This window comes from Zeus faber (genome assembly GCF_960531495.2).
Source record: "Zeus faber genome assembly, chromosome: 17".
In the NCBI taxonomy this organism is placed as follows: domain Eukaryota; kingdom Metazoa; phylum Chordata; class Actinopteri; order Zeiformes; family Zeidae; genus Zeus; species Zeus faber.
Window position 1 is genome coordinate 20,557,343 of NC_137204.1, and position 26,184 is coordinate 20,583,526.

A 26,184-nucleotide genomic window follows, 5' to 3' on the forward strand; every position below is an offset into this window, starting at 1 on the left:
GGGGGGGGGTAAAGAAAATAAAAATAAATTTAAAAAAAATAAAAATGGAATGAAACATGATCAGCAAGTGGGAGAAACACCGACTAACAAGCAGAGGGGGAGGGAGGTCGGGTGGGGTAAACTGTAAACGATGGGACATGGCGCAAAGAACTGGAAGACGAATGGAGACGGAGAGAAAGCAGAAGAAAAAAAAACAAACAAAAAAAAAAACACAGAGGTAGTGGGGGGGGAATAGTCACGTCGGGTATCGTCTACACCCTGGTGTCCGTCCTTGGGGGGGGGGGGGGGGGGGGTTATACAGAGTATTGATGGAAAGCATGAAGCGATGACGAGAACATGGCCTCCCTTGCCGAGCGCTCCCCCCCCCCCCCCCATGCTCCTCCTCTCCCCAGGGATCTGAGCTTCCACGCCGCCGGCCGCCGGTCGCCGGCCGCCGCCGTCGTCCCGGGTGCCATCATACCTCCAGGAAGCGGGAGCTGCTGGGCTTGGCGTGGAAGGGCTCGGACCACATGCGCCGCAGGTCCCCCTGTGGAGCCCACACCACAGCTTTTATTCCACAGGGACCGCGCTCCACCCAGGCGTGAAGACCAGATTTAGCTTTGAGTTGCATGTTATGTATTAAAGGTGTTATTATTATTATTATTAGCTACAGGTTCATTTAGTTATAAGTGTGATTCCCTGGCTGGAGCCAAGTGCCTTGGACTGGACAGCGTTCATACATTTCCTATTAGCAATTCATGTGAACAGGATACAAATGTCTAAAAGCGTAATTAGAAGTTCCTTGTAGTAAAAAAATAAAACATCATATGTATACACACACACACAAACGTTTTCAGAAGACCCATAATAACTTCATTAAAAGAACCAAAATTCGTGAATGTTTTTTTGTGACAAAGTATGTCACACACACACACACACACACACACACACACACACACACACACACACGCGCGATTAACAATTGTTTTTTGTTCACTTTATGCCACTATCATAGAGACGTATTATACTAACAGGCCACCGTGATAGTGGCATAAAGTGAACATTTAACACAACATTAAATTAATTATTATATTATACTACACTAGTAATGCATGTTTACCTTTTGCAGAAGAGCCCTCCTTTGGTTAACATTGACATTAGGATAGACAATTTCGCCTCAATCCAAACTCACGTAAATGAGAACATTTCTTACGTTGGTTTCAAATTCCCCCTGATCTGATGAGGTCAATATCAGCGTCGCACACCGATGTCAACGAAAACAAACGCATATCACTTCCGTTCAGGGTGAATCCGTTGTCTTCCAGGGCACCCATTTGGTGGGTGGCGGCGACGTCATCCTGGATGCCATCACCGCTCCCCTCTCATCGAAGTAATCCCTCAGTCATCGCATTCACGTAAAGATATTAAGTGTGTCTAAGACTGCGCAGGATTGGATTTGGATGCTACCGTTGACAGAGGACACCGACAGCATGTCAAAGATGACAGGAAAAAATGGAAGTGCAGTTTTAAAGGCAGCGTGACACGCATTACCTCGCTCCACGTTGCTCCCGTTGGAACGGAAGCCGTCTGGCCCACATCTGTAAACCAACATATTGCGCAACGGTGACCTCTGGTGGAAGCCCTGGTGTAGTGAAACTGAACCGGTGGAGGCGCAGCGTGCTGGTGTGGTTGTGAACGATCAAATAGGGCAAACCCACATTTTAAACGCCATTTAGGACGTGTGGTAACCTCACACATGTTGATATCGCCATCACTCCTCCCGGCGCAAACTAGGTAGGGTATAAAGCAGGATCTCACGGTTACATTCAACGGGTTATTGATGGCGATTTACCGCACGGATCGATTTTTGTCGATGTATCAACGTGTGAATTGCCACCGACTTTTTGGTCACGATATGAAATGGACTACGGCAATATTTCACAGTTCAAATCCAGTCTAATATTGCAATTAAATATTTCAATTAATTTGTGAATATCGTGGTATTTAATTAGTGAGTACTTCAAACGGGCGCATAATAACTACCGAACAAAGTATCCCAATTACAAAATGATCATCTTTTTTTTTTTTTTTTTTTTTATCTCAGTCATAGTGCAAGCTACATTTTCTAGCAGCCTTCATTGTGGAAACGCATGCAGCCGTGTGTGCGTATCGGCTCTCGGAGCAATCAATCCAGCACGGCTTTGTCTTTTTACCTCATTAACAGCCCGGGATGAGATCTACCTGGCAACCGGCGGAGCAGTTTGACAACGCCGACTGAGCGGGCCAACCCCGCACCTCTCAAATCATTTTTAATCCCCCCCCCCCCCTCTCGCATTTCGTGACCGCAGTTGCGAGAGCGGCAATTGTGGAAGCTATTGCAGCAGGTTTGCGCTGAAGGGCGGCAGGAAGCGTACGGCGTCTGAGTCTTGGGCACCACAACAAATCGCCTCCGCGGTGGTGGATGCGTGTGCTGCGCGATGTGGCATTGAGAAACATCTGTACGGCACCTGAGGCGAATTGGTGGCATTTCACAGACTTAAAACGGACATTTTGCGTCTAATACACGTTCCAAACGGCGGTTCCAACAGAACGGTGCTCCCCCCCCCCCCCCAGGTCGACTGATGAGCTCAGGCACAGAATAATTCCTTCACTTGTCCAACAGTAGTGTGTGTGAGAGCTTTTCCACGTTTTCACACAAATTTAAGGGGAATTTTGAACCCATGTTAGGAACGTCACAATAAACAGAATGGAATCAGGCGTATTTTCTTCAGCTGGGTTGAAGAAAAATAAACAGTCCAATTTTAATGTTCAATAAATGGCTCATCTGAATAGGTAGATGAGTATAATTACACCAGTTATACACTTAAACTACGATAGCGCTAGGGCCGCGCAGAGGGACAGAATCTCCATTCAGAAACTGAAACAAAGAATTAATTGTATCGGAGAGTCGTTTTTTTTTTCTTAAACAATGTCTTTTAGATACTGGCAATGACACTACATACTGGAAAAATGCAATCGCAGGTATTTATGTGACAAACTTCGACTATTAAACGCTGCCGTTACACGTTTAACATGAGACCGTGACTCCTCATCCTGAACGTACCTTCAAGTACGCCATGGTGAGCAGAGGCAGCAGGGTGAACGGCACCAGGTAGAGCAGGGCGGGCTGAGCCGCACGGTGGATCCTGGACGCCACGGTGGCAGTTAACAGCCCTGAAATGCAGAGTCACACGGTCAAGGTTGGTCAACCTAGCCACAGACATTCCAACCGGGAGGCCTGACTCCATCCTGTGAAAATTGGGCAAAACAAGATTCATACTATGGCGTACATAAGGAAAACGCCGGTATTTTATTTTTTATTTTTTTAAACCTAAACCCTTTTTCCTTTCCCCCCCGATAATTAGCAGTCAATCTGAATGATTGGCATCAGAATCTTTTACATTGTATTGAAATGGAGCATCATATTTACCTACTTTTATCAAATGCAGTTGCTTGTTTGTTGTGTTATAACTTCATTGCCTTCTAACAATAAACACTTTTGAGTCAAATGCTGTGTATGAAAGGTACCATACAAATAAGGTTATTATCATATTATATACATACAAAGATGTACATACGAACGCAAGTTACACACAATTCCATATAAGTATCTTAACCTCACCTTTTGTTGCTCTACAGCCTACAGTTGTTTCTGTATGACCCCCCGTAATGACAAAGTTAATAGCTCATTCGGGTGTCGTTGGGAATTTGGCAGTTTAGCCGATTCGACAAAGTGAGCCGAGACGGCAACGTGAGTGATTGTTTCCCACCCTTCAGAACCACTCGCGTTAGAAAACGTTTGCAAATTGCTTTGCCCTTATCCAAATCCACGGTGCTGCAGCACCCGGGAAGTGATACTTTTGGGAACCATATCTTCTGCAATATTCCAGCACTTTGGCTGTTAGGTAAACACTGCGGCTACGCCTGCGGGGGTTGCTTGTAGTAAAGCTGGCCGGATGTAACCCGACGCCCCCACCACCGAAGCAGCAATTATTTGTTTTGACGCAAACACAATGCTGCCATTGATCAGGGACCAGCACAATATATACAATAAGATGTTATTTGAAATTAATTTGTTACCGTTGGCATTCAAGTTATGCTATTATTATTATTTTAATTAAAATAATTATAATTATTTATATACATAATTATGTGTATATAATATTCATTTATTGTGTAAATAATATTATTAAATTATATGTGTGTATAATAACTATATACACCTAACTATTATAAATTATTATTATTTTAAAATAATAACAGTGTACTACTGGCTGTGTGGAGTTAATAACGCTGGTGTTGACCCTCGGACAACGCTGAAGACACGGAGTAGCCTTGTTGTCCTGAAACCATTCCATCCCTGTCCCAGCCCATGGTCCTTGACCCATCTGGTTCAAGGACCTATCCCTACGGTATATACAGAATGCAATAAGAAACATTTTCCTACCGCAGCGTTCGACACGGGACTGTCTATATGCAAGTCTTACAAACCGACCTATAGCATTGCGCTGTGTGTCGTTTCTGTGCACATGTGCTTAAAAAACACAGTGCGGGAACTCGTCACAAATAATTACAACTCTTTATTTATATCTAAGTATCAAATGCAATCTGGAATCACCTGTTAAGATTTTAACAGGCGTTAAATGAGACGAACCACAAGCACGGGTGCAGTGCTTTATCCTTGCTCATCTCCCTTTCTAAGACTCAATTGCCCAGTTACTCAGTTTCGCCAAAAGGCAAGATCTGAAACAAATGTGGGTCATTCCGAAATGTCCCTTCTAATGGTAATGGAAGTTTACTTAAGCAAATTATTGAATATCCTTCTACAGATCAACGACTTTCATCACAATTAGATTTCAGAAGCGTATGGAAAACCACAGGATCATTTCAGCTCACAGTTCTGCGAAAACTTATTAGAGGTAATTGGACACCCTGACAAAACACGATAGCCGTAAACTCTAAAACACAAAGAAAGAGCCCAAAAAAGTGGACCTAATCAGATTACTCTGGAAGGGCACCACGTTTAAGTGTTAAGCTATGTATGCATCCACCATTCCACTACCTGATAGTTCAAGTCTGGCACTCTGCAGCCCAGTTCAGGGAAACAATTGCTCCATTCCTCTCCAGAACTATAAACCCTCTCTTAGCTACCCTTCAATTAAACCATTGCTCACCTTATTATTATCATCATCATCATCATAATATCAATATTATCATATATAAATATTGTTAGTGGTGCAACCATTATTATCCCTATTATTGTTATTATTAGTATTGCAGTTAGCATTATAATGCAATTATTTTTCACTACTTGTCTGTTACTGTGCTGTTCTATAAACTGTTTGTACTTTACTTTAGCGTAACTGCCACCTGGCCATATTGGGCTCTCTTGCGAGTTAGCATAGAGCCACTATTGTCAAAGTGACCCCCCCCCCCAGTGGGGGGGTGGTGCGGGGATCGATCTGGGGGAGGGAGGGGGGCTACACAAAATGAATCTGATTTACCTTCCCAAAACAGCCCTGTTGAATAGCTGGCTGCAGTCAGTAGTCACCTATTTTCAGTAGCAAAAATAAATGCATGCACCCCAGAATATCAATAGAATATCAATTAGGCTACAAAATAACCGACGGTGTTTGAATCGCGCGGGGCCATTACATTTTGCTGGAACGCATTTCTCGAATGTCGCCTGAACAATAATCCCGCCAACACAATCCATTAACTATTTTAAGAATAGGAAAAATCGAAAAGTGATGAACACTAACCGGACAATAACATCACCACTGGTTTCATTTTTAAATGACAGTTATTTTGGCGATTGGGTGCATGCAGGCGCACGGGAAGGCATCTTTAGTGAGGGGTGCTGCCATGCACAGGCCACAATTGTAACCTTGAATTGGCTACATTTTGGTTGCTCTTTTTATTATATTTGCCCCAAACAATGATTAGATGTATTGTGATGGAAATATTCTCTCGCTTCGTCTCAGGCGCTCTCATTGTCGTGTCGCTCTGTCTCTGTCGCTCTTGCACACACGCGCACGCACAGAAAGTGTAGCCTTGCATCAGCCGAGGCCCGCGGTAACAAATAATGCGCCCAGGAAAACAAAATTCCCGTTATACATGCCCTTGTTATGTGTTATGTTGTGCATGAGTTGAGGTGCAGTTCACCTGTTTGAAATCCAAATAAAAAGCAGGAATTATCGGCTATTCTGTCTCATATTTATACGTTATGCATATTATATCGTGCATACATGTGTTAACTTTTTGTTTATGCAGCGGAAGCACAAACAAAAAACATTATAGTGAGCTGTCCGTGGTGCTGGGGGCACTCCGTAGGATGTGGAGCGTCTCAGGGGGTACGTGACACACGTACATCGAGCTCCTCCCTGTTCTACTACTTCCCCTTCTGTTTATAAATTTCAAGGCATGTTTTATATATTTCTTTGACTTCTGCTGTTGCAACAGCTGAATCCCGCCCCCCCGCCCCCCGGAGAGTAACAAAGCGTTATCTTATCAGTCAAGTGGTTCTTACCCACAAAGTATCCAATGAGGGTGCAGTGGAAATAGGAGACACGCTGCATCCGTCCAGGAGCGTTACTGGTCCCCGGGACCTCCCCGTTGGCCTGCTTCTTATAGTTGTCGTAGCGTAACACGAAACACAGCAGCAGCCCTGGCATCACGATGTCTCCGATCCCCAGCATGGAGAAGTGGCTGCCCGTTGAACTACAAACAAAAAATAAATAAAATATAAAATAATTTATATCAATGGTTTTCAAAGTTGTTTCAAGCGTATGACCCACCAAAAGGCACGGAAAAACCCCTCTGGACACACACACACACACACACACACACACACACACACACACACACACACACACACACACACACACACACACACACACACACACACACACACACACACACACACACACACACACACAAAACCGACCCAGTTTACGGGGCTCGTTCGCCGTTCAAATATTCAACGGCATTGACGTCAGATTGGGAACAGAGAGAGTGACGTCTATACTCTCCGCATCGCACATATCAGCGTGAGACCCGGCTGAAAACGTCACCGTTTGTTCATTTTTTTCGAGCGGCCAAGAATTGAATCTAATATTCCGCTCGTTTGCCCCTCAGAAGGACGGCGGCTGCAGCGACTCTTAAAAACATCTGGAACACACACTCTGGTTCAACTAGTGAATCAGCCGTTTCTAGGTCAAACGCAGGTGGCGTCAATCCCTCACCCTCTTGGGGCAAAACAATGAAGATGTTCACACGCCACAGTGAGGTGCGACAGTTTGTTCGGATCAGATATCAGGAAAATGGGGTTTGCTTGACAGTTGCAAGTGAGTGTGATTCAGCAACTGGACTTTAAGTCATATTACCATTATGCTATGTATAGGCTCGATATTCGGCACCATATGCAATATTTTCACAGTTTCTAAATATTACAAGAGGATGTATGTAAGGTAAACGGAAGCGCGCAACAGAGTGGAAGCAGACGGAAGAAGTGGTGGCGCAGACGGTCCGGTGTTTAAGTTGCTGCTCCAGGCTTCGATTGTCATTACCAAAATTATATTATAAATAATTGTTATACAAGGCTGCCAAGTGTCACGCTTTGACTGTGATTTTTTTTTTCTTTTAATACTAGGCATACATTTCCTCACCCGTGCTGGTCGCGTGGTGAACAGGAGATCCTTCCCCGACGCATGTTAATGTCAACGCCCACGCGCAACTACCTAGTTGGAGTGGCAAAAAGCCATCCATTCTCCCCGACGCGGCATAAAGGTTTCACCGTTTCGCCAAAGAAAACAAATACAGAGCGTAGTTACTGTAACGTATTTATCGTGATTGAAGGAAACCAAAAGAAGTGACGTGCGCAGCCGCGCGCAAAGGCAATGTATTGCGCGATATTTGGGTGGGACTGCATGGCAATATACAACTTTGGACATCGCCATAGCCTAGCTATGTATACAGAGGCACTAGGATACTCACAGAAAAGACAAGTCAAAGGTTTGCACCAAAGAATCTGCAAAGAGCCCAAAAGGCGTTCAAACGTTTTTTTATGGGGAGTTTAGACATGTGCAAACATTCCAGCCCATGGCTAAACGAGTACACTGATGAGAGCCACAGGTTGGAACATTCGTAAACAGAAAAAAAAAAAATGTGAATGCTTTTTGGCCTCTTGTCATTTCTGGAGTGCAAAACTTTGAATTGTTTGTTCTAGAAGCGTTATTAACAAATTAAAATAATTAACAACGATCTGTTCTGCAGGTGCCCTTCAGAAAAATCGCACCTGGAATGTGTTGGGTGAGCAGCGTTCTTACGGGCATATTAGAATTTGCAGGCCAAATTTATTCCAGCGACAACTTTGATTTTACGACACCAATTGTTAAGAGAAACAAGGGTTTCATTGTTCTTGTGGTTGGAATGCAGACTCCACTAAGCTAAATGGCATCCCTGGAAAGAAACGGTTCGGTATTTTGCTCAAGGGCTCTTTGACGGGAATAGCTAGGGAAAAGAAAAAAAAAAAAGTTACCCCACCTAATAGCTTCTATTTAAATAACAGTACATCAGAGGAAAATTCTGAACGGGTGTGTTAATGTCGGCCATGTTAGGCTCACCTGGGGAAGACCAGCTTGCCAGGTAGGGAGAGGCGAGGAACGTCACGTCCCATCCCTGGACCAAGGTGAAGCTTCCTGGAAAGGACATCTATGGGGTTTTCAGCCGGCTGGGTGGCCACTTTAACCATAACATTGCTGTTGAAAATGTATGCTGAGAAGAATACCTGGAAAGGGAATGTGAAGGGATGGTTCGATACACATGGTCAACAGAAATAAGCAGCAGCGAAATGTCAATTATAATCAAAAGTTTCCAAATTGAAGTAGGTTTTTGGCGATTATAACATACAGATCACAACAGGCCAGAGGCAGATCACAACAGGAACACAGCTCAATACTGTTCTACGAGGCTATGTCAACCACTGAGACAGGAAGCTAACTTTTCTTCACGCAAACAACAAAAGCAAAATGTAGCCCATTAAAGTGAACAAAAGAAATCCGAAACCAATCACACACACACACCCAGACAGCCACACAGTCAGTCATTTTTGGCAGTAGTAGTGTCTGTGTTTAGTTTTAGATGACTCATGGCATGGGATTGTGGTCATGCACGTCGGCGGCGTGGCAGGCAGTGGTTTGGGAGACAGGAGTGTATCTTACCCAGAACACGTCGTAGATGAGCAGACCCGACAGCAGCAGGCAAGACACCTTCAAACTGGGAAGCCGCACAAAAGCTATCATGGCCACGCACAAGCCCATGGCTAGAGCTGAGAGGGGGAGAAAACACACGCAGAGAGTCAAGAGCCGCAATCCCACGCCTCGGGATTTACAAAGCCATACTTGTGCGGTGGGGAGCGAGCCGCGTCTTTATTTTCGAGTTTGGAGGAATTCGCCCGTGCTCTCTTTCGCATTAGCGCGCTTAATTCAAGCCCAATAAGAGTGCATTATGAAAAAAGGTTTCACTGTGCGGGTGGTTGCGACAATGGATCATTGTTTGTTCAAATCAATAACATTGTCTCTCTAGCTCCACTCGCAACTCTTATTCCACATTGAACACTGCACATGCACCATCTGTTCTCACACACACACACACACACACACACACACACACACACACACACACACACACACACACACACACACACACACACACACACACACACACACACACACACACACACACACACACACACACACACACACACACATTTGTATTTCTGTGTATCCTCAATTGAACTTATGAAGTATTGTGACATTATGTCCTAACGAGTACGTGGTCAACATACGTGACTACGTGTCAGGAACAACATGTACGGACAAAATGTACACAACTGATCACAAAGAACATATGGATCACAAAGAACCCTTTCCAACTAGAGGCGCTCCAGCAAGCTGATGATGCAACAAGGGTCTCCAGCCTATAAAAAGTTTCCGTTCTCCAGAGAGAGTTCACCATTTCCACAGTGACATCATATTGTGCTGTTGCTTTGTTAATGCTCCTCTGGTACCAGATGAAATACTCCATTAACTTAAAGTACAGTCTCCGATTTCCTCTGTAACGATTTAGTCCGTCCACGAACAAAGTTAAGAGCTGTTTAGCTTGACACACACACACACACACACACACACACACACACACACACACACACACACACACACACACACACACACACACACACACACACACACACACACACACACACACACACACACACACAGAATAAAATTTCAGGATGAACCTAAAATGCACTATTACCTTTACAGGTGAACTTAATTTGACCTTCTCTAAACTTTTGAATGCACATGTCCAACTGTTCAATGTTTCAGTACTTTTGCACAACTTGCTGTTCTCTAACAAGGAGCTGAACGGCAAAATTCACAACAGGTGTTTGATCCATGAATTGACCAATACATTTCCTGGTTCAATTAGAATTGGTATTCAAACAGTCCTCTTCATCATGCTGTTCACGTTTTGACATCATGAGACCAAGACGACACCTAACAACTAATCAACAGTACCTCGCGATTGCGAGACTTCAAACAGGATGTTCTCAGAGGGAAGTGGCCACTGAGCTTAAAGTGTCACAGAGTGTCATCAGCAGGTTGCAACAGAGATTCTGAACAGTGCCCTGCGGAACCGAATGATGAATGCCACTCAACTCCAGGCACATTTAAGGGAGGTGAGAGGCACCCAAGTGTCACGTCAGACCATTCAAAACCGTTGACATCAGCGTGGTCTGCGTGCTAGACGACCTGCAAGGGTACCTGACCACACCACCAGGCACAGGCATCATCGTCTTGCACGGGCCAGCGAGCATTTGCGCTGGACGAGGCACCAGTGGGCCTCAGTGCTGTTCTCTGATGAAAGTCGATTCACGTTGAGCAGAAATGATGCCGCCAACGATGTTGAGACGTCAAGGAGGGCCCAATGCATCAGCCACTGTTGTCACCAGACAAGCCTTTGGTGGTGGTGGTGTTACAGTGTGGGCAGGTGTGTCTAGTCAATACAGAACTGCCCTACAGTTTGTGAATGGTACAGTGACAAGCCCACACTACCTGAATAACATCATTAATCCAGTCATTGTGCCCCTGCATGAACAACACAGGCCTCATTTCATCTTCATGGACGACAATGCTCCAGCTCATGGAGGTGGCATCATTAGGGAACGGCTGCTGGAGACTGGGGCACCTCAAATGGAGTGGCCTGCACTTTCTCCAGACCTGAATCCCATAGAAAACCTATGGGATCAGCTGAGTCGTCGTGTAGAGGCTTGTAACTCTGTGCCCCAGAACCTCAATGACCTGAGGGCCGCCCTTCAAGAAGAGTGGGGTGCCAGGCCTCAGCAGACAATAAGTTGACTTGTGAACAGCATGAGACGTGGTTATCAAGCTGTAATTGATGCTCAAGGGCACATGACAAGTTATTGAGACATTGACATTTTTTATATTTTCCATAAATTTAACCCGAAAGTCAAATATACCTAACTTTTTGTCAGTAGCGGACGCGCACACACACACACACACACACACACACACACACACACACACACACACACACACACACACACACACACACACACACACACACACACACACACACACACACACACACACACACACACACCCCTTGTATATTAATAAGAGAGAAACTAACCGTCCATGAGTAGCCAGTGTCCAGTCAGCACCCAGATGAGTACCAACATAACAGAAAGGGAGAAGGAGAGGAGCTCGGCCAGAGTGAAGCGCCCACAGCAGCCAAAGGAAATTCTGCAAGGGTGACAACGCAGAGATTTACTATCTACTTACCTATCATGTTTTTATTGTTACAGAAAATACTTTTTTTTTTTTTTTTTTAACTTCATAGTGATGATTTAGAAGAAGAAAATGAGCATAAAAACATTGGTATTGTGATCATGAGCCTTGGTACATAAAGGCAGATAATAAAAAAATACAAATACAAAATAAGGGATCTGCCACTAGAGTAAGGGATCTTATTTATTTGTATTTATTAACTGAGTTTATTAAAGTTGGTATGGTTGAGAGAGGGCAGTGTCTCTGGGGCAGCCCTGCAGTGGTTCTCCTCATGCCTCTCTGATAGCAGTTTTGCAATTCCCGTTGGCAGCTTCGCCCCCTCATCTGAGCTATATAAATAAAGTGACTTACTGACTTAATCTGTGGATCAGGATTTTCTTTAGAAAAGCAACCGCTAAGGCCCTAAAACTGGTCACCACAACCAAGGTGATCCCGTTTGTTATTTAGAGGCTAGAGCGGTTGGGATATGTGGTCTATCATACTACGTGCTTATTATTGCCTGACACAGAAAACATTAGTGTGGGCTTGGAGCCTGTTGATGTCTATTATTTTAAGTAGTTTATCCTGTGGAACAATTAAATGGGCAAATGAAGAGAGGTCCCATTAGTTCATTTATCTCAGTTCAGCACAGCTTAGACCTACAAGTCATTGTCAAAGCGTGGGTCAAATTGTGAAGTGAGTTTCTGCTGTGAAACCAGTTTCGTGTCTCAGCCCTGCACCAAAAGAAAATGCAGACACTGGTCAAATGTTTCATTTTTTTAAAATATATATAATTATCAATGTCCCAATACTTTGGTTAAAAGGTTGCCAAATAAAAAGTGTGAACATTTGTGGTGGTGTGGGGGGGTTATTTGAATACACTGCGAAACATTAAGCTGCGTAGTGAGGAGAGACACTGTCAAGTTGATTTGATATGCTTCACAACGTACTGTATATCGACACATCATTAATCAACGACGTATCATTAAGGTTTGTGAGGGACGGCGAAGGGGAGAGGGAGCAAAAAGAGGAAGAGAGACAGGGTTACAGGAAGGACAGACAACATGGCTCCCTTACTTGTTCTGCGTGGAGCATGGCCTGGTCAGATACTGGCACATTGGCAACAACAGGAATGCAAATGCAATTGTTGCAAGAACTGAGGACGGGGAATAAAGAAGAGCAGCGGTTGGTTGGTTGGGGGGTCAGTTGCTTCATGTTAGTCTAACGGTGGAGCTACTCGTTCATATTACAGAGCTGCTGCAATTATTACATAATTGCCTGATCGCACTTGTCCAAGCTAATCACGATAATTTACCTCCGTTATGACATGTTTTCATCAAGGGAATTTTAAGCCAATGTGGGGAGTGTCGCAATAAATAGAATGTGAAGTCTCCATCTGCAGAGTAACGGAACATTAACTGTCTGCCCAATTTTCTTTTCTTTTATTATACTCCGACAGAGGAATACAGTTGATACATTAAAAAAAAGACAATTTAATTATTAATCGCAGTTACAGTAAGACACTTAATCGTCAACTAAAATGTATTGATCGTGATAGTCCTATCGTTGATTATTCAACAAAACTCTCCCCCCTCCTTCCTGCGACTACACATATTAAGCTCTGCTTATCAGTCACTCAATGACTACATCGACAACATTTGATTCTAACGCTGCATATACGGTATACGCTAATGCATGCAAAGCTTCGTCTGCATCAGGATCATATTTCATTGTGTGTTATGGTTTGGAAGGGCAGATACCTGCAGTGCAGATGGTGAAGACCACCTGTACAGAGTCAAAAAAGAAGAACATGACTAGTAGAGAGACAGAAGCTCCTATGGGTAGGAACAGCGCCTGTGTGGAATCTATGGTCTGAATACCTGGGAGGGAAAAAAAACACCACAAAACATTATGAGTATACAGAGCAAAACACTTGCAATATAAGAAGTGATCAATGAAAGCAGGGGTCTCAAACTATGGGGCTGTGAGCTACCTCTGGCCCACGAGACGATTGAATACACCCTGCTACCGCCGTTAATGATGTATTGTTTAATCTGGCCAGTAAATTGCAAAACACAATGCTTGATTAATCCATCCACTTTAATTTTATTTTTCAGCATAAAAAAAACATCATCAAAAAGAATATATGTAAGATTTTTTTGAAGGATTTTGTGTAACCACTCCATCTTTTTTGAATTTTTACTAGGCAAGTCACTCAAAATCTCTGAAACAAGGCAGTTTGTTCATCTCTTCTTGTTCAACGTGGCCCCACTAGGAGAAGACAACCTGGCCAGTGACCACCAGCTATTTTCAGTTTGAGACCCCTGGTGTTTCTCTATTTTACCATCATTATTATTTTTTGAACGTACTGTTGTTTGTGTTGTTGCTAAAGGACGCTGCTGTAGGGTTGCCATCCTTGTCCTTCTCCTGGTTCTCACAGTCCATGTTTAATGACCTGCAGGATGTTGGACAGAAGAATAGAACAGTGTTGGATTCAGACATTAATACTGACAAAAGAATTTAGAACCTCTTTGGCATGTAGATTGTAGTCATATAGTCAGCGTGAGTGCTGTAGATGTTGAGGCGTAAAAAACAATATAACCAGTTAATATAACCTGTAACAAGATAGACATTTTAATTGTTTAACCACTTGTTATTTATTACAGACAAGGGAAAGTGTTTAGTTCACAAGTAAGTTTAATGTGAAAAAAAAAAAAATATTCAAATGATGCTCAAACTGGATTTGATTGAAGAATTTACATTTAGAATTTACATTTGAAATAAGGTTTGTCATCTACTCTGTGGGGCAGTAACCGCCACTGTTGTCATGACAGTGGGGATACACAGGACTTTTTGGAATGGGACAGAACAGGAAGGGACAGTCCCTTAAATCAATGTTTTTGAGATTATATTATATATTACTATATTATAAATCACAAGATTTGCATATTGAGCGAGGATGCGAGATCCGATCAGAAGTGGTTACTCGGTTTCAATGCTCGGATTTTCCCTGGCAGATTAAAATATGAAGTCTGTTATCAATGCCGATGAAGTTGATTGCTGATAATCATAAATCTTCCCAAGCCTAATACATACACCGATCAGCCACAACATTAAAACCTCCACTAATAACCACTTATATTGTGTAGCTCCCCACCGTACCGCCAAAACATCTCTGACCCGTCAAGGCATGGACTCCACAAGACCTCTGAAGGTGTCCTGTGGTATCTGGCACCAAGACGTTAGCAGCAGATCCTTTAAGTCCTGGCAGTTGCGAGGCAGGGGGCCCCCATGGATCGGGCTTGTTGTTCTAGCACATCCCACAGATGCTCCACTGGATCAGACCCTAACCCCGCCCATCCACATAATGTAGAAGAAAATGTGATTCATCAGACCAGGCCTCCTTATTCCACTGCTCCATGGTCCAGTTCTGATACTCGTGTCCATGCTACAATGGCTCTTCTGTGGGATCACACCAGACAGGCTAGACTTCACTCCCCACGTACATCAATGAGCCCATGACCCTGTCACCGGTTGTCCTTCCTTGGACCACTTTTGGTAGGTACTAACCACTGCATACTGGGAACACCCCACAAGACCTGCCGTTTTGGAGATGCTCTGACCCAGTCGTCTAACCATCACAATTTGGTCCTTGTAAAAGTGGCTCAGATCCTTACGCTTGCCCATTTTTCCTGCTTCCAACACATCAACTTCAAGAACTGACTGTTCACTTGCTGCCTAATATGTCCCACCGCTTGACAAGTGTCATTGGAACTAAATGAGTAATGTCAGTGGCTTTAATGTTGTGGCGCGCACACACACACACACACACACACACACACACACACACACACACACACACACACACACACACACACACACACACACACACACACACACACACACACACACACACCATCAGTTATTCACACCGTAGCCGTCTCATAACAAGGCCAATCACATCATATGCGAGCGACTACGGCTGACTACATATAGAAATTAATCTCATTAGAATATACCCCTTGAAATGCATCATCTCGTAAAGTTTCCAATCATGTTTACCAACTAGAGATGCACTGATTGCAATTTTCTTGGACGATTCCTATTTCTGATTTCCTATTTCAGATTCCAATTTCCAATCTGCTGTACATTGATGACAAATACATCCAGTGATCTGATTGCACTCATGTGAATGGACAGCTGCAAATACAGACTACCACTGCAAGTTTCAGTTCCCACAACGGTGAGATTGCTGATTTTGACAATGTTTATTATTCACTATGGAACAATAACAGAACATGAAACTGTCACTGAGTTTTAGTAGGACACAACATATCACTAACATTGAAATGTCCAGTTCAAACTTCAAATGAAAATCTCTTTCACTTTAAATGCAAATATACATTTATATTATATTTATATGGTACTTTGCATATAAACTGCAAACATTACAAAAAAATAAACAAATTTAATAAATGGCCGACTCTTCTTGCATTGGGTGCGTACATTTGACAGACACAGAATCTAAAAATATATCTGACACTGATTGGACGGTGAAAACTGACAAAATCCAGTCACCAACCGATCGGTGCATCTCACGATTTATATGTTAACATTACGGTCACATTTTTGTGCTTTATTATAACTCTCCATCTTCTCCCCCATTTTACCTCACAACACAGCATTACACCTCGGTGGATAACAAAGCACCGCTCAGTGCGCTGTGTATCAGTGGATGTTGAGTGAGAGGAGAGTGCGGGCTTACAGAACCACAGATCACAGCATCTGGTCCAATCCGAGGGATGTCGTTTAAATACCCAATAAATGTACACTATTGTTTTGTATTGATTTAGAGTTCGGTCATTAAATTGCAATTTACATATACATTATATTTAATCTTTATTTTTCTGACTAGTTTCAGCTGGCATTTCGTACTTAAGTATTTTGACTAAGAATTGCGGAGTTGGTACACACACACCAGCGTTTCCGTTATCCGGTAATTGCCGGAATTTGACCGGGAAAATATTTTGAAGTACGACATATTTGAATCTCTCCGGTCATAATGTCCAGTGAAAATAATCCCTCGAGGCACAATTTGAATTAGTGCTGGGCGATAAAATGATAACAATAATTATCACCATATTTGTTTACTCGTTAATAAAATACTCGATCGTTTCGATAAAATTCCGCAGATCTGTTCATTTCCGTGCTCGACAAGTTGTAAAGGAAAGGCAATCAATTTGGACCTTTCACCTCTAACGAATCACGTTTGTGGATATAGAAATAAGCGGCAAAGAGTGTTTAGCAGCACGTCATTTCCCCATTCAACATTGTCGAGTCTAAATGTCTCTGCTCTCAGGTATACCATTCGGCGGGGGCTGGGGAAACTCACCTAAAGCTGCCGTAGACAATTAACAGGATGGAGATGAGGAAAGTGGACACCTGGCTGGAGTCGACCAGGGAGTAAGCCCTGGGGAAGGAAGAGAGAAGCATTAACAACCAGAGTCTAATCAGTCACAGATGTTCAGACAACACGCAGTAAGATAATACCCAAATATCAAGCTATTATAGTTGCATTCATAAAATCCATTCGATAGGACATGAGGGTCAGTCTTTTATTCAACAAAAATGTGTTTTTTGTTTTGTCGTGTTAAATACTGAACACATCCTGATGAGGTTTCACAAGAACTTTTCATTAAAATTGACTGATTGCGACATCTCGTGTTTTGCACCCTGTCGCTACTTTTGAGATTCAAGGGCGGAGCAGCTTAAACACAAATGCGTCTTAAAAGCCAAGAAGTGCATCCTGAATAGACACAAAAGAGGCACAGGAAGCCTGTAAAATTCTCGAGGCTCTTAGCGAGTGCTCTTACAAACAGAGAGCATTTAACATTCTCGCCCTCATTACTGGTCTGTCTTGTAGAGCTATTTGCTCAGTTGTACAATGTTCAGTAGTGGTATTGTATAGATATTTGGTACCGTTTTTTATATCAAAACACTCATGTTACTCACAATGCTATTTTAGTAAAAGGGACAAATTTTCTGTACATTAACTGCAGTCACTGATTAAAAACTATGCATATTTTGGAGCGTTGAAGCCCCAAAGGATCAATAGTTTTCCTGGAACGGTGTTATTTAACATGCGATGGCCCTCAATGTCTGCGGCATTTGTGCAACAAAAAATAAATAGGTTTAGTTTTTCCTCTGACAATTTTAACAAGGAGACACTGATATTCAGGGCAAAAAGGTTGTTACACAATTATTATTATTTCTTGAGGATAATGTTAAAGTTACCTGTTATGATGACCTGTAAGCATGGTATGCAGAGTTTCCTCTGGTATTAACCAAAAGTGGTGCACCGCAGCTAAATCAAGTGCATAAGTGGCGGTATAATTTAGCCATACTTCCCTCCAGAACATTTCAATGTCTAAAATGGATGCTAGTGCTTTTTTCCAAGTATACAAAGAACTATGTTTGAGTGTAACATTTGTAACCATTGATCCTGAAAGGCCAGAAACAAATAAATGGCACACGATGAACAGATAGTATACTTTGTCGGTGATAAAATAGTTTGGGTGCTGCAAACCTGCGAAAAGCCCAAAAAACATGGACCAAGTCCCTGAACCAATAAGAACTGTTGAGCCGTTGAATCAACACGAGTCGCCTTCCTGAGACACTGCCTGGCGATGATGTTGGCGGTTGCCCAACAGCGCTTCCCTCTTTCACACAGGCCAGGGCAAGTCTTTTCTTTGCGCGAATAACGATTATTTTTCTTATATAAATAAAAAAAATTATACCTCTTTTAAAATAATCTTTTGTTATGAACGACACTTTGAGCCAGCTATCTAGGAGGCCTGGCATCACTAGATGGGTCTAGAGCGACATCTAATAATCATATCCAAAGTACTGTAGGTGACAGAGAGATAAGATAATAGATAACTTTACATTGAGGAACAAAACTGAATACCAGTAAACCACACACACACACACACACACACACACACACACACACACACACACACACACACACACACACACACACACACACACACACACACACACACACACACACACACACACACACACACACACACACACACACACACACACACACACACACACAGGGGTTGTAATCAGACTTCCAATTCAAACTGAGATAATATTTCTCCCGGGCCCAGACATCGCCTTGACCAAAACTGCAGCCCAGGCATGCCCTTTTTGGGGGGGGGGGGGGGGGGGCAAACAAGGGTGGCATTGTGAAATGCCGTCTTCGGCTGACAAGGGCAGATTTGACCCTTAGTTCTGACCCGTCTCTCATCTGCCCTTCTAGCCACGGTGGAATGTGGTCCGGGGTCAAGAGGAAATGCCACCTCGTCCAAACACCACTGATCACTATTAACCCCGTCTTCTGGCTTAAAAAGATGCCCATGGTCTCAATTTCAGCCCCTTCAAATTATGCCTCTGAGTGTTAGAATATAAACAGTGTGGTATAATTTGATCCCTTTAATAGCTATGGTGCATGAACAGAGCGGGTACACATCATTTCTAACATGGCAGAGAGCGAGGCCAAAAGTTCAAATATTCTCCCCCTTTGTCCACAAATCCAGCATCAAAACATCCATGAAGTTAAATTCAGCCTGGAAAGTGAGTGACTCAGAACTGCAAGTTCCACAGGTTGAATAATAAAGCGCGGACGTCCTTAGCATGTCTAGAATATTAAAGCTTTGGTTAATGCATCAGAAATTTGTCCCTTTTCCGCTGCACCGTGGTGAATCTCATTTCTTTTCAGACTAGTCACCGGTCTGCTTTCAGTTTTGCTTTGCACAACGAGAAAGAAACAGCTCCGCATAGAGAGGACTTTACACTTTCGATTGCTTTTTTATTTTTTATTTTGGTGTGTCAAACAAGAGGGGTTAGTCAGTTTTTGCTGCGGTGCGCAAAAACAAAACTAGAATCCTTTTCTCTTTCATTCAACAAACACAGGAATAATAAGAACGGGTTTAAGTGAGAAAGGATAACATGTAGTTGACTGTTGAAACAGGATCCCCGAGACCATGATTCATGTTCCAGCGGTGGCCCAGCCTGTGTGTCACATACATGCCTTTTGCAAATGACTGGACAGACAGGCAGGCGTCATCTTCACAGATACATCAAAATACAATAGGGCTGTGTGTCCTTGACCCGACACATGCAGGACAAAATAATTTACTTCTGAAAAGCAGTTTAATGTGGCTCTTAAGTTACGGTTACTCGTCAGTTATCTACAAACCTGCGCAGTTTAACAATGTAGTAAAAGAAGGTCATTTTAATCCGGTCTGGAAAAAGGTCTTATGACTACTTTTTTGAGAGAGCTAGGTCTTTATTTTTTCTTGCAAAAAAAAACGTACAATAATGTCAGTCTTATTGTCAACGTAGAAGCCGGATAGGGAGTTAGTTTACAAGCATCCGACCTAATTCATATTCAAGTATCGAACTGGTTCCTCTGAATTCTGCTCACAGAAGCCTGTAGAACATGGGTGAGATAGATGAATGGAACATTTAAAAACAAAATACAATCCCGGACTGTTGAGGGCTGGACAGCAGCCCAAAGTGCCATAAGACTTCCTTGTTCACTGACAGACTTGGTTTTCAATAACACAATTCCAAAACCGTTCCTCCATCAAGCCAATGCATGCATGACTTGACCACTAAGGGCCAGGGCACCAGACTCTGGAGACATTTTTTAATATATTGCCCCTGAGAGGTTTGGTTAGTTGAGAAACGCGTACATAAGTGGTCTCCCGTCCGAAGCTCACAATTTAGTCAATCATTTGACTGATCCGCTCTTCTGTGGCAACCAACATAGTCAACACTTATAGGCACAAACACGCATATATTAATGAAAATAAAGACTATATGCATTGCATGCGCAACCTATTTAAAAAAATAAAAGAGACAAGAAGCAAGATTGATATTCCGGATGGACATCAAACAAGTAGTTCACTATATTTTATCTTTTTAAGTAGCGCTCAATAAGGCTTGTGTACTGTAACAATAATATGTATATTTAAGACAAAATGCACATTCGGTGCAAACTGTTGTGTCAAGTTCGACCTCAGTCAAACTATGATGGGCCACATTCTCAAGGAAATGGGTCAAGACCAAGTTCAAATCACTTTGTTAAAGTTCTCAGAGTGCTCTGCTCTTACATCACACCGCCGAGAGGCTTAGTACAAGCAAGAGGACCTTGCAAATTAATCATGGTGAACACTGTCCAACAGGAAGTGTAACCTATGAAAAGCATTTTAGTATTATCAGTCAGTCACTGGAGTAAGATCGTCAGGGTGCTTTGGTTTGCGACACAACAGACGGAAAGGAGGAGGAGGATGCTATGCAGAGTCAGCGCTGGAGTACGACAACGTCCGTTGCGTAAAATGGAGATACAAGATCTGTTAACAATTTAAGATTAACTGGTAGAGTTTATTTCATTTAAAGATCATGAAAGCACACCATAAACCTTTTCAAACATTCAGTAACAAGCTAGGTAAGAGCCACATGGTAAACACTAATGGCTTAGCCCAGTAGCGTCTAGAACTACTAGATGTGGCTTCGATCTTGACTTAAACATGCAGCCCATTAATTGGCTTGACACTTGAGAGAAAGGACTGAATAAAAGTAAGCAAATTCTGATTCGATCAAAGTTTGCATTTTTAAATCTTGGGCTGCGTAATACATTATCACTGTGGCACGACAATTCTCAATAAGAAATTGCGTGGGCTTCAATAAAAGCAATTTCCTGATGACAACACCCTGACCAGTATAGGAATGGCACTTTCATTCATGACATTTTCTTTTTGCGTGAAAATGTATTCATTCTATCCTAATGTATTCAACAACTTTCGATCAATCTTTGAAATATCCTCATTAATTATAATTCTACATACATCATTTGTTTTCCGGGTCCACTTTGGCCACAAGCCTGGTGATGGCAATGGTGATGTCAATTGCACTTACAACCCGACATTGCCTATCAATCATTTTGAAGGTTTCGGGGGGGGGGGGGGGGGTTTGACCTTTCATTGCTGTGCGCATCAAGGATTCTGAGAGCCAAGTTGGACAAATTGCAATTTGATTTTCTTGTATACCCACTATAATCCATTTTCTATAGTTACCACTCAAAATATCATTTTTCTGAAGAAAATTTACTCCAGCGTTAGTGTGCCTGGCTTAAATCTTTGAAAAGGTTAAAACGACTTCAAAAACATAGCAAGTTATAACTTTAACTCACATTCCCTGTCGACTGCCACCCAAGCCAAATCAATCTGTTCTCTCGTCAGCCACTCATCAGTGTTTCCATAAGCTGATTGAGGAGCTAGACCATGCGTACAGGTAAGACACCTGTTTCATATTTCTATTATGTACGCTACAATTTTCTTGCATTGGCATATTGCTGGATACTCAGATTGTCGTCTCTGACAAATGTGCTCATCTGGCTATCAAAAAGTGCACTCAAGGAAAATTCAGTTCAACCTGGACTGTTTTCATTATTTTCCCCCAACTGTTCCGTCCCGCCTAAATTAAGCAGACATGAGATTCCACGCCTTACCAATAATGGGTTTGTGTCGCCTACTGGCTGTTTATATGCATCATTCCGTACTTGAGTTCTGTGCCTCCCATTCGGCACTGTGACATTGGGATGCTGTGACGTCCCAAAATCGGATGCAACATTGTGCCATTCAAATTGACCAGTCTGACTAACAGTACATACGAGGAAGGCACCATTGTGTAATCTACTTCCAAAGTAATTTGCATCAGAGACTGATTGTTAGCCGCAACCTTTTGTGCTGCTCAACAGCTTCAAACCACTACCATTAAAAACACTAAAAGACAGCTCCTGTCTTGGGTACTTACTACTTTTTGGGAGAGCACTTTTTTAGCTCGCTTCATGGCTACTAGGGCTGGGTATTGGTAGTCAGTACTTTGAAGGCATAGATTGAAATACCAAGTAGTATGGAAAATTCTCCAGACAAACAATACCTGCATTTAATCCTTTTTGTACCCAGGTCTAGAAAAAAAAGAAAGAAGACTATTTGTATGGTTTTGCTCACAGCCAATTACTGCGTTTATTCGATTTAAAGCAACGTGTGATTTGGCTCACGACCGCAGCAGCAACAGCCACAACAGTCTGTTAAAGGATAGGTTCACAATTTTTCAAGTCCATCTTAAAACAACGGTCAGATGTCCATATGAACAGTGAAAGAGATTTTCCTTGCTGTAATCATTCCTCATATACTGGCTTATTGTTTAAAATTACACTGCCCAAATACTTCATTGTATAGTTATTGAATAAATATTTCAATAATTAGAACACTTTCACAAGGTATTTGTGTAGAAAGCATTTGGATGGGGAGGAGTGGTGGCATTGTACGCAACTGAATGCTCCATTCACATGATGGGTATAGTAGAAAAAAAGATATTGAATGAAGTACTCTATTTGTATCAGTATCACTTTAACAGCCCTTTCCCACTTGCACTGAAAGCCGAAAATCTACTGGCAATGCTCGGTATTGGAGTCATGCGGGAATGGGAGGTGGTCTCCATGTTCCGTAAAAGTCTTTCCGTAAACTTCCCAACTCTCGAGTAAGTATAATTCTCGGCAAATTGCCGGAACGGCTGCGAATGGAAGTATGTGGGAATGGAAGCAGTAACATTTGCGTAAAGTAGGGGTGAAGCCAAATCCAAATAAAGCACTAATAGTTAGTTCTTATGAATATTCATTTTATAAAAATATTGTAAAAGTTATTTGTTTTCGAAAAGAAAAAAAAGAAGACATTCAGAAACATGAGTCTGATGCGTGGAGCTTGGCTGCAAAGACGAGAAACTGAAATGCTTACAGTCTCTATGGAGACAGGTCTTTTTATCCTTAGATTTTATAATTTTTCTTCTTAAATATGCCCCTCAGACCCTAGCTGTGTCTTCTACAGTTAGGGGTGCGGTGCAGGGACATCGGCTCGAGCGCTTCGCTTGCCCAAGCAGACAGGGAGCAGTAGAACGGGTGGAGAACGTTCGTTCCCCGGAGGCAGAGGGTGTAGGACAGGTTGAAAATGACCACTGATTTAATAACATTGGGTTAGGGTTATTGCGTGTGGGGACAGGGGCTCTGTCCTCTCTCAATCAGCGTAGGCAAGAGTCCGTGGCGCAGGGAGACGGGAAGTGAAACGCCGGTCTAAAAACCGATTCCCCTGCCTAGTCTCGCGTGATATTAGACACCTCTCGTGGAGCATTAAGTAATGTATCCATGACAGTCGTCTCTGTGGGAACAGACTCCATACAGAACTTTTCCGTAAATGAGGCTATGTGGGAATGACTACCTACTGCATTTGCCTGATATTTTTCATCCAGAAATGTTATGGATTCCATGTGGGGAAAGGTGCTTAAGAGTATACCCTGCCCGAATAGCTGCAGACGCATATTAAGGGCAGAAGACAAACTGTGGAAATAAGCTTTGACCAAAGCCTCATTGCACGCCGCACAGGTTTTTGATGAACTTTGTTGGCAAGGATTTGTAAACTTAAGCCCCTGTCTGTTCCCGGATGACTGCTACGGATATGGTAAGTAATGGGTTAGGGTTAGTACATTATGCCCAGTGTAGATGCGATTGTTTGAAAAATCTGTTGGCAACGGATGTATAACCTGAATCTTTTTTTTTTTTTCCCCCTCTTTCTCCCTGGCTCTCAGAGAACGGCCCCTCCCGACGGACTTGGTTCCCTCACGCTGATGGAGCCAGGAAAGAGCCCCTTGTCCCCGGACGCAATAACCCAATGTTATTAAATCAGTGTGATCACTTTCAACCTGTCACACTCTCTGCCTCCGGAGAAGGAACGTTCTCCACCTCTCCCTGTCTGCTCATTCCCTCCACGACTCCGCGCTCCGGTGCAGGTGGCGTAACCACTTGTGGCGATGTCCCTGCACCACACCCCTCACTCTAAAAGACACGTCTAGGGTCTGAGTGGCATTTTTAAGAAAAATAATACATTTTAAAGGGGGGACAGACTCCATACAGAACTTTTACGTAAAGGAGGCTATGTGGGAATGACTACCTAGCTCCGTGTTTCTCCAAACAATACCGTAGATTTTCTGGCGCTTCCGTAATTTAATGAAACAAAAAAGCCAGAGCCCCGGCATATCCCGTGGGGCTCCAAGTGCTGCACTACTCTGGACACCGCGGTGAAAGTTGGGACCAACATTTAAATAGAGGGCTTGTAGATCTAATATGAGTGAAGATTCAGCAACTGGATTGCTTATTTTTCCACCTCAATTGTGTTCAGAAACAGATTTTGGTGTACTGATAAGGTGAAATCAGTGAAAGTTACAGAGTACAACAGAACCTGGAAGCCATGCTCAAACGCCACTGGCTGACAGAAGCCGGGACATGTGCTCAAACCCCATTGGCTCACAGAACTAGGGGCCTCAGGAGGGTGGCTACTCCTACTGAAACATCCCATTTTCAGACAGGTGGATTGGACGCATGTGAGAATGGTTCTAATGCATGATCTCAGTGGTAATTTCAGCAAATAAAAATGCATAAACATGTTTTGGGGATATCGGAGACCATTTATTCACCATATAGGTCCCCTTTAAGAATAAAAAGGCCTGTCTCCGCAGAGACGCAACATGTTTCAGTTCCTTGTCCTCGCAGCCAAGCGCCAGGGCTGGGACGTCCTGCCCTAAAACAAAGAACTTTTGTAATATTTGTATGAAATTAATATTCTTTAAAAACACAGTATTTGTGCGTTGCCGGTATTCGGACTCTCCTTGCATGTCTCAGCAATGTTACTGCTTCCATTCCCACACACTGCGAAAAATAATACTTGGTCGAGATTGGGAAAATTTATGGATCGACTCTTACAGAACATCGAAACCGGCTCTGTTCGTGCATTTAGTGATGTCGACACCACAACACAATCACCAAAACACCCAAAGCATGCCATTTAAAAAAAGTGTCTTGGCAGTTAAAAAAAAGTTCAGGCAAATATATCACAATTATTACGTTCATCTGTGTAACTTGCTTGTTGACGCTGTAACAAACTAAAAGATAAAATAAAGGGAAACAGCATTAAAACAATACAAAACAGCCACATCATGAAATGGTTTCCATTACAATATCCATTTAAAGACTTGTTTTTTTTTTTTAATTACAAATTTCAGGTGTTTTTGATGTTATTTGCTGTAATGTCCAAAAGCCCCACCGTTTCATCTGGTTGTTGGTTAATAAGTTGTGACAGGCAAGATCGCCAGCACAGGAATAGGGCTGTGATAATGATACCACAACACC

General features: G+C 42.8%; 1 protein-coding gene across 1 annotated transcript in view; it reads right to left on the reverse strand.

Annotated features, from left to right (window-relative positions):
- Nucleotides 1-389: 389 nt before the first annotated feature.
- Nucleotides 390-26,184, reverse strand: part of sppl3 (signal peptide peptidase 3) — a 31,224-nt gene continuing 5,429 nt past the window's right edge. Inside the window, exons 2-11 of the mRNA XM_080017772.1 lie at nt 17,263-17,340; nt 14,240-14,325; nt 13,631-13,750; nt 12,948-13,026; nt 11,734-11,846; nt 9,240-9,346; nt 8,643-8,806; nt 6,548-6,738; nt 3,083-3,192; nt 390-526 (exon numbers count right to left, since the gene is read on the reverse strand). Of these exons, the coding sequence (XP_079873898.1) occupies nt 455-526; nt 3,083-3,192; nt 6,548-6,738; nt 8,643-8,806; nt 9,240-9,346; nt 11,734-11,846; nt 12,948-13,026; nt 13,631-13,750; nt 14,240-14,325; nt 17,263-17,340 (1,120 nt within the window). The 3' untranslated portion in view covers nt 390-454. The remainder of the gene's footprint in view (nt 527-3,082; nt 3,193-6,547; nt 6,739-8,642; nt 8,807-9,239; nt 9,347-11,733; nt 11,847-12,947; nt 13,027-13,630; nt 13,751-14,239; nt 14,326-17,262; nt 17,341-26,184) is intronic.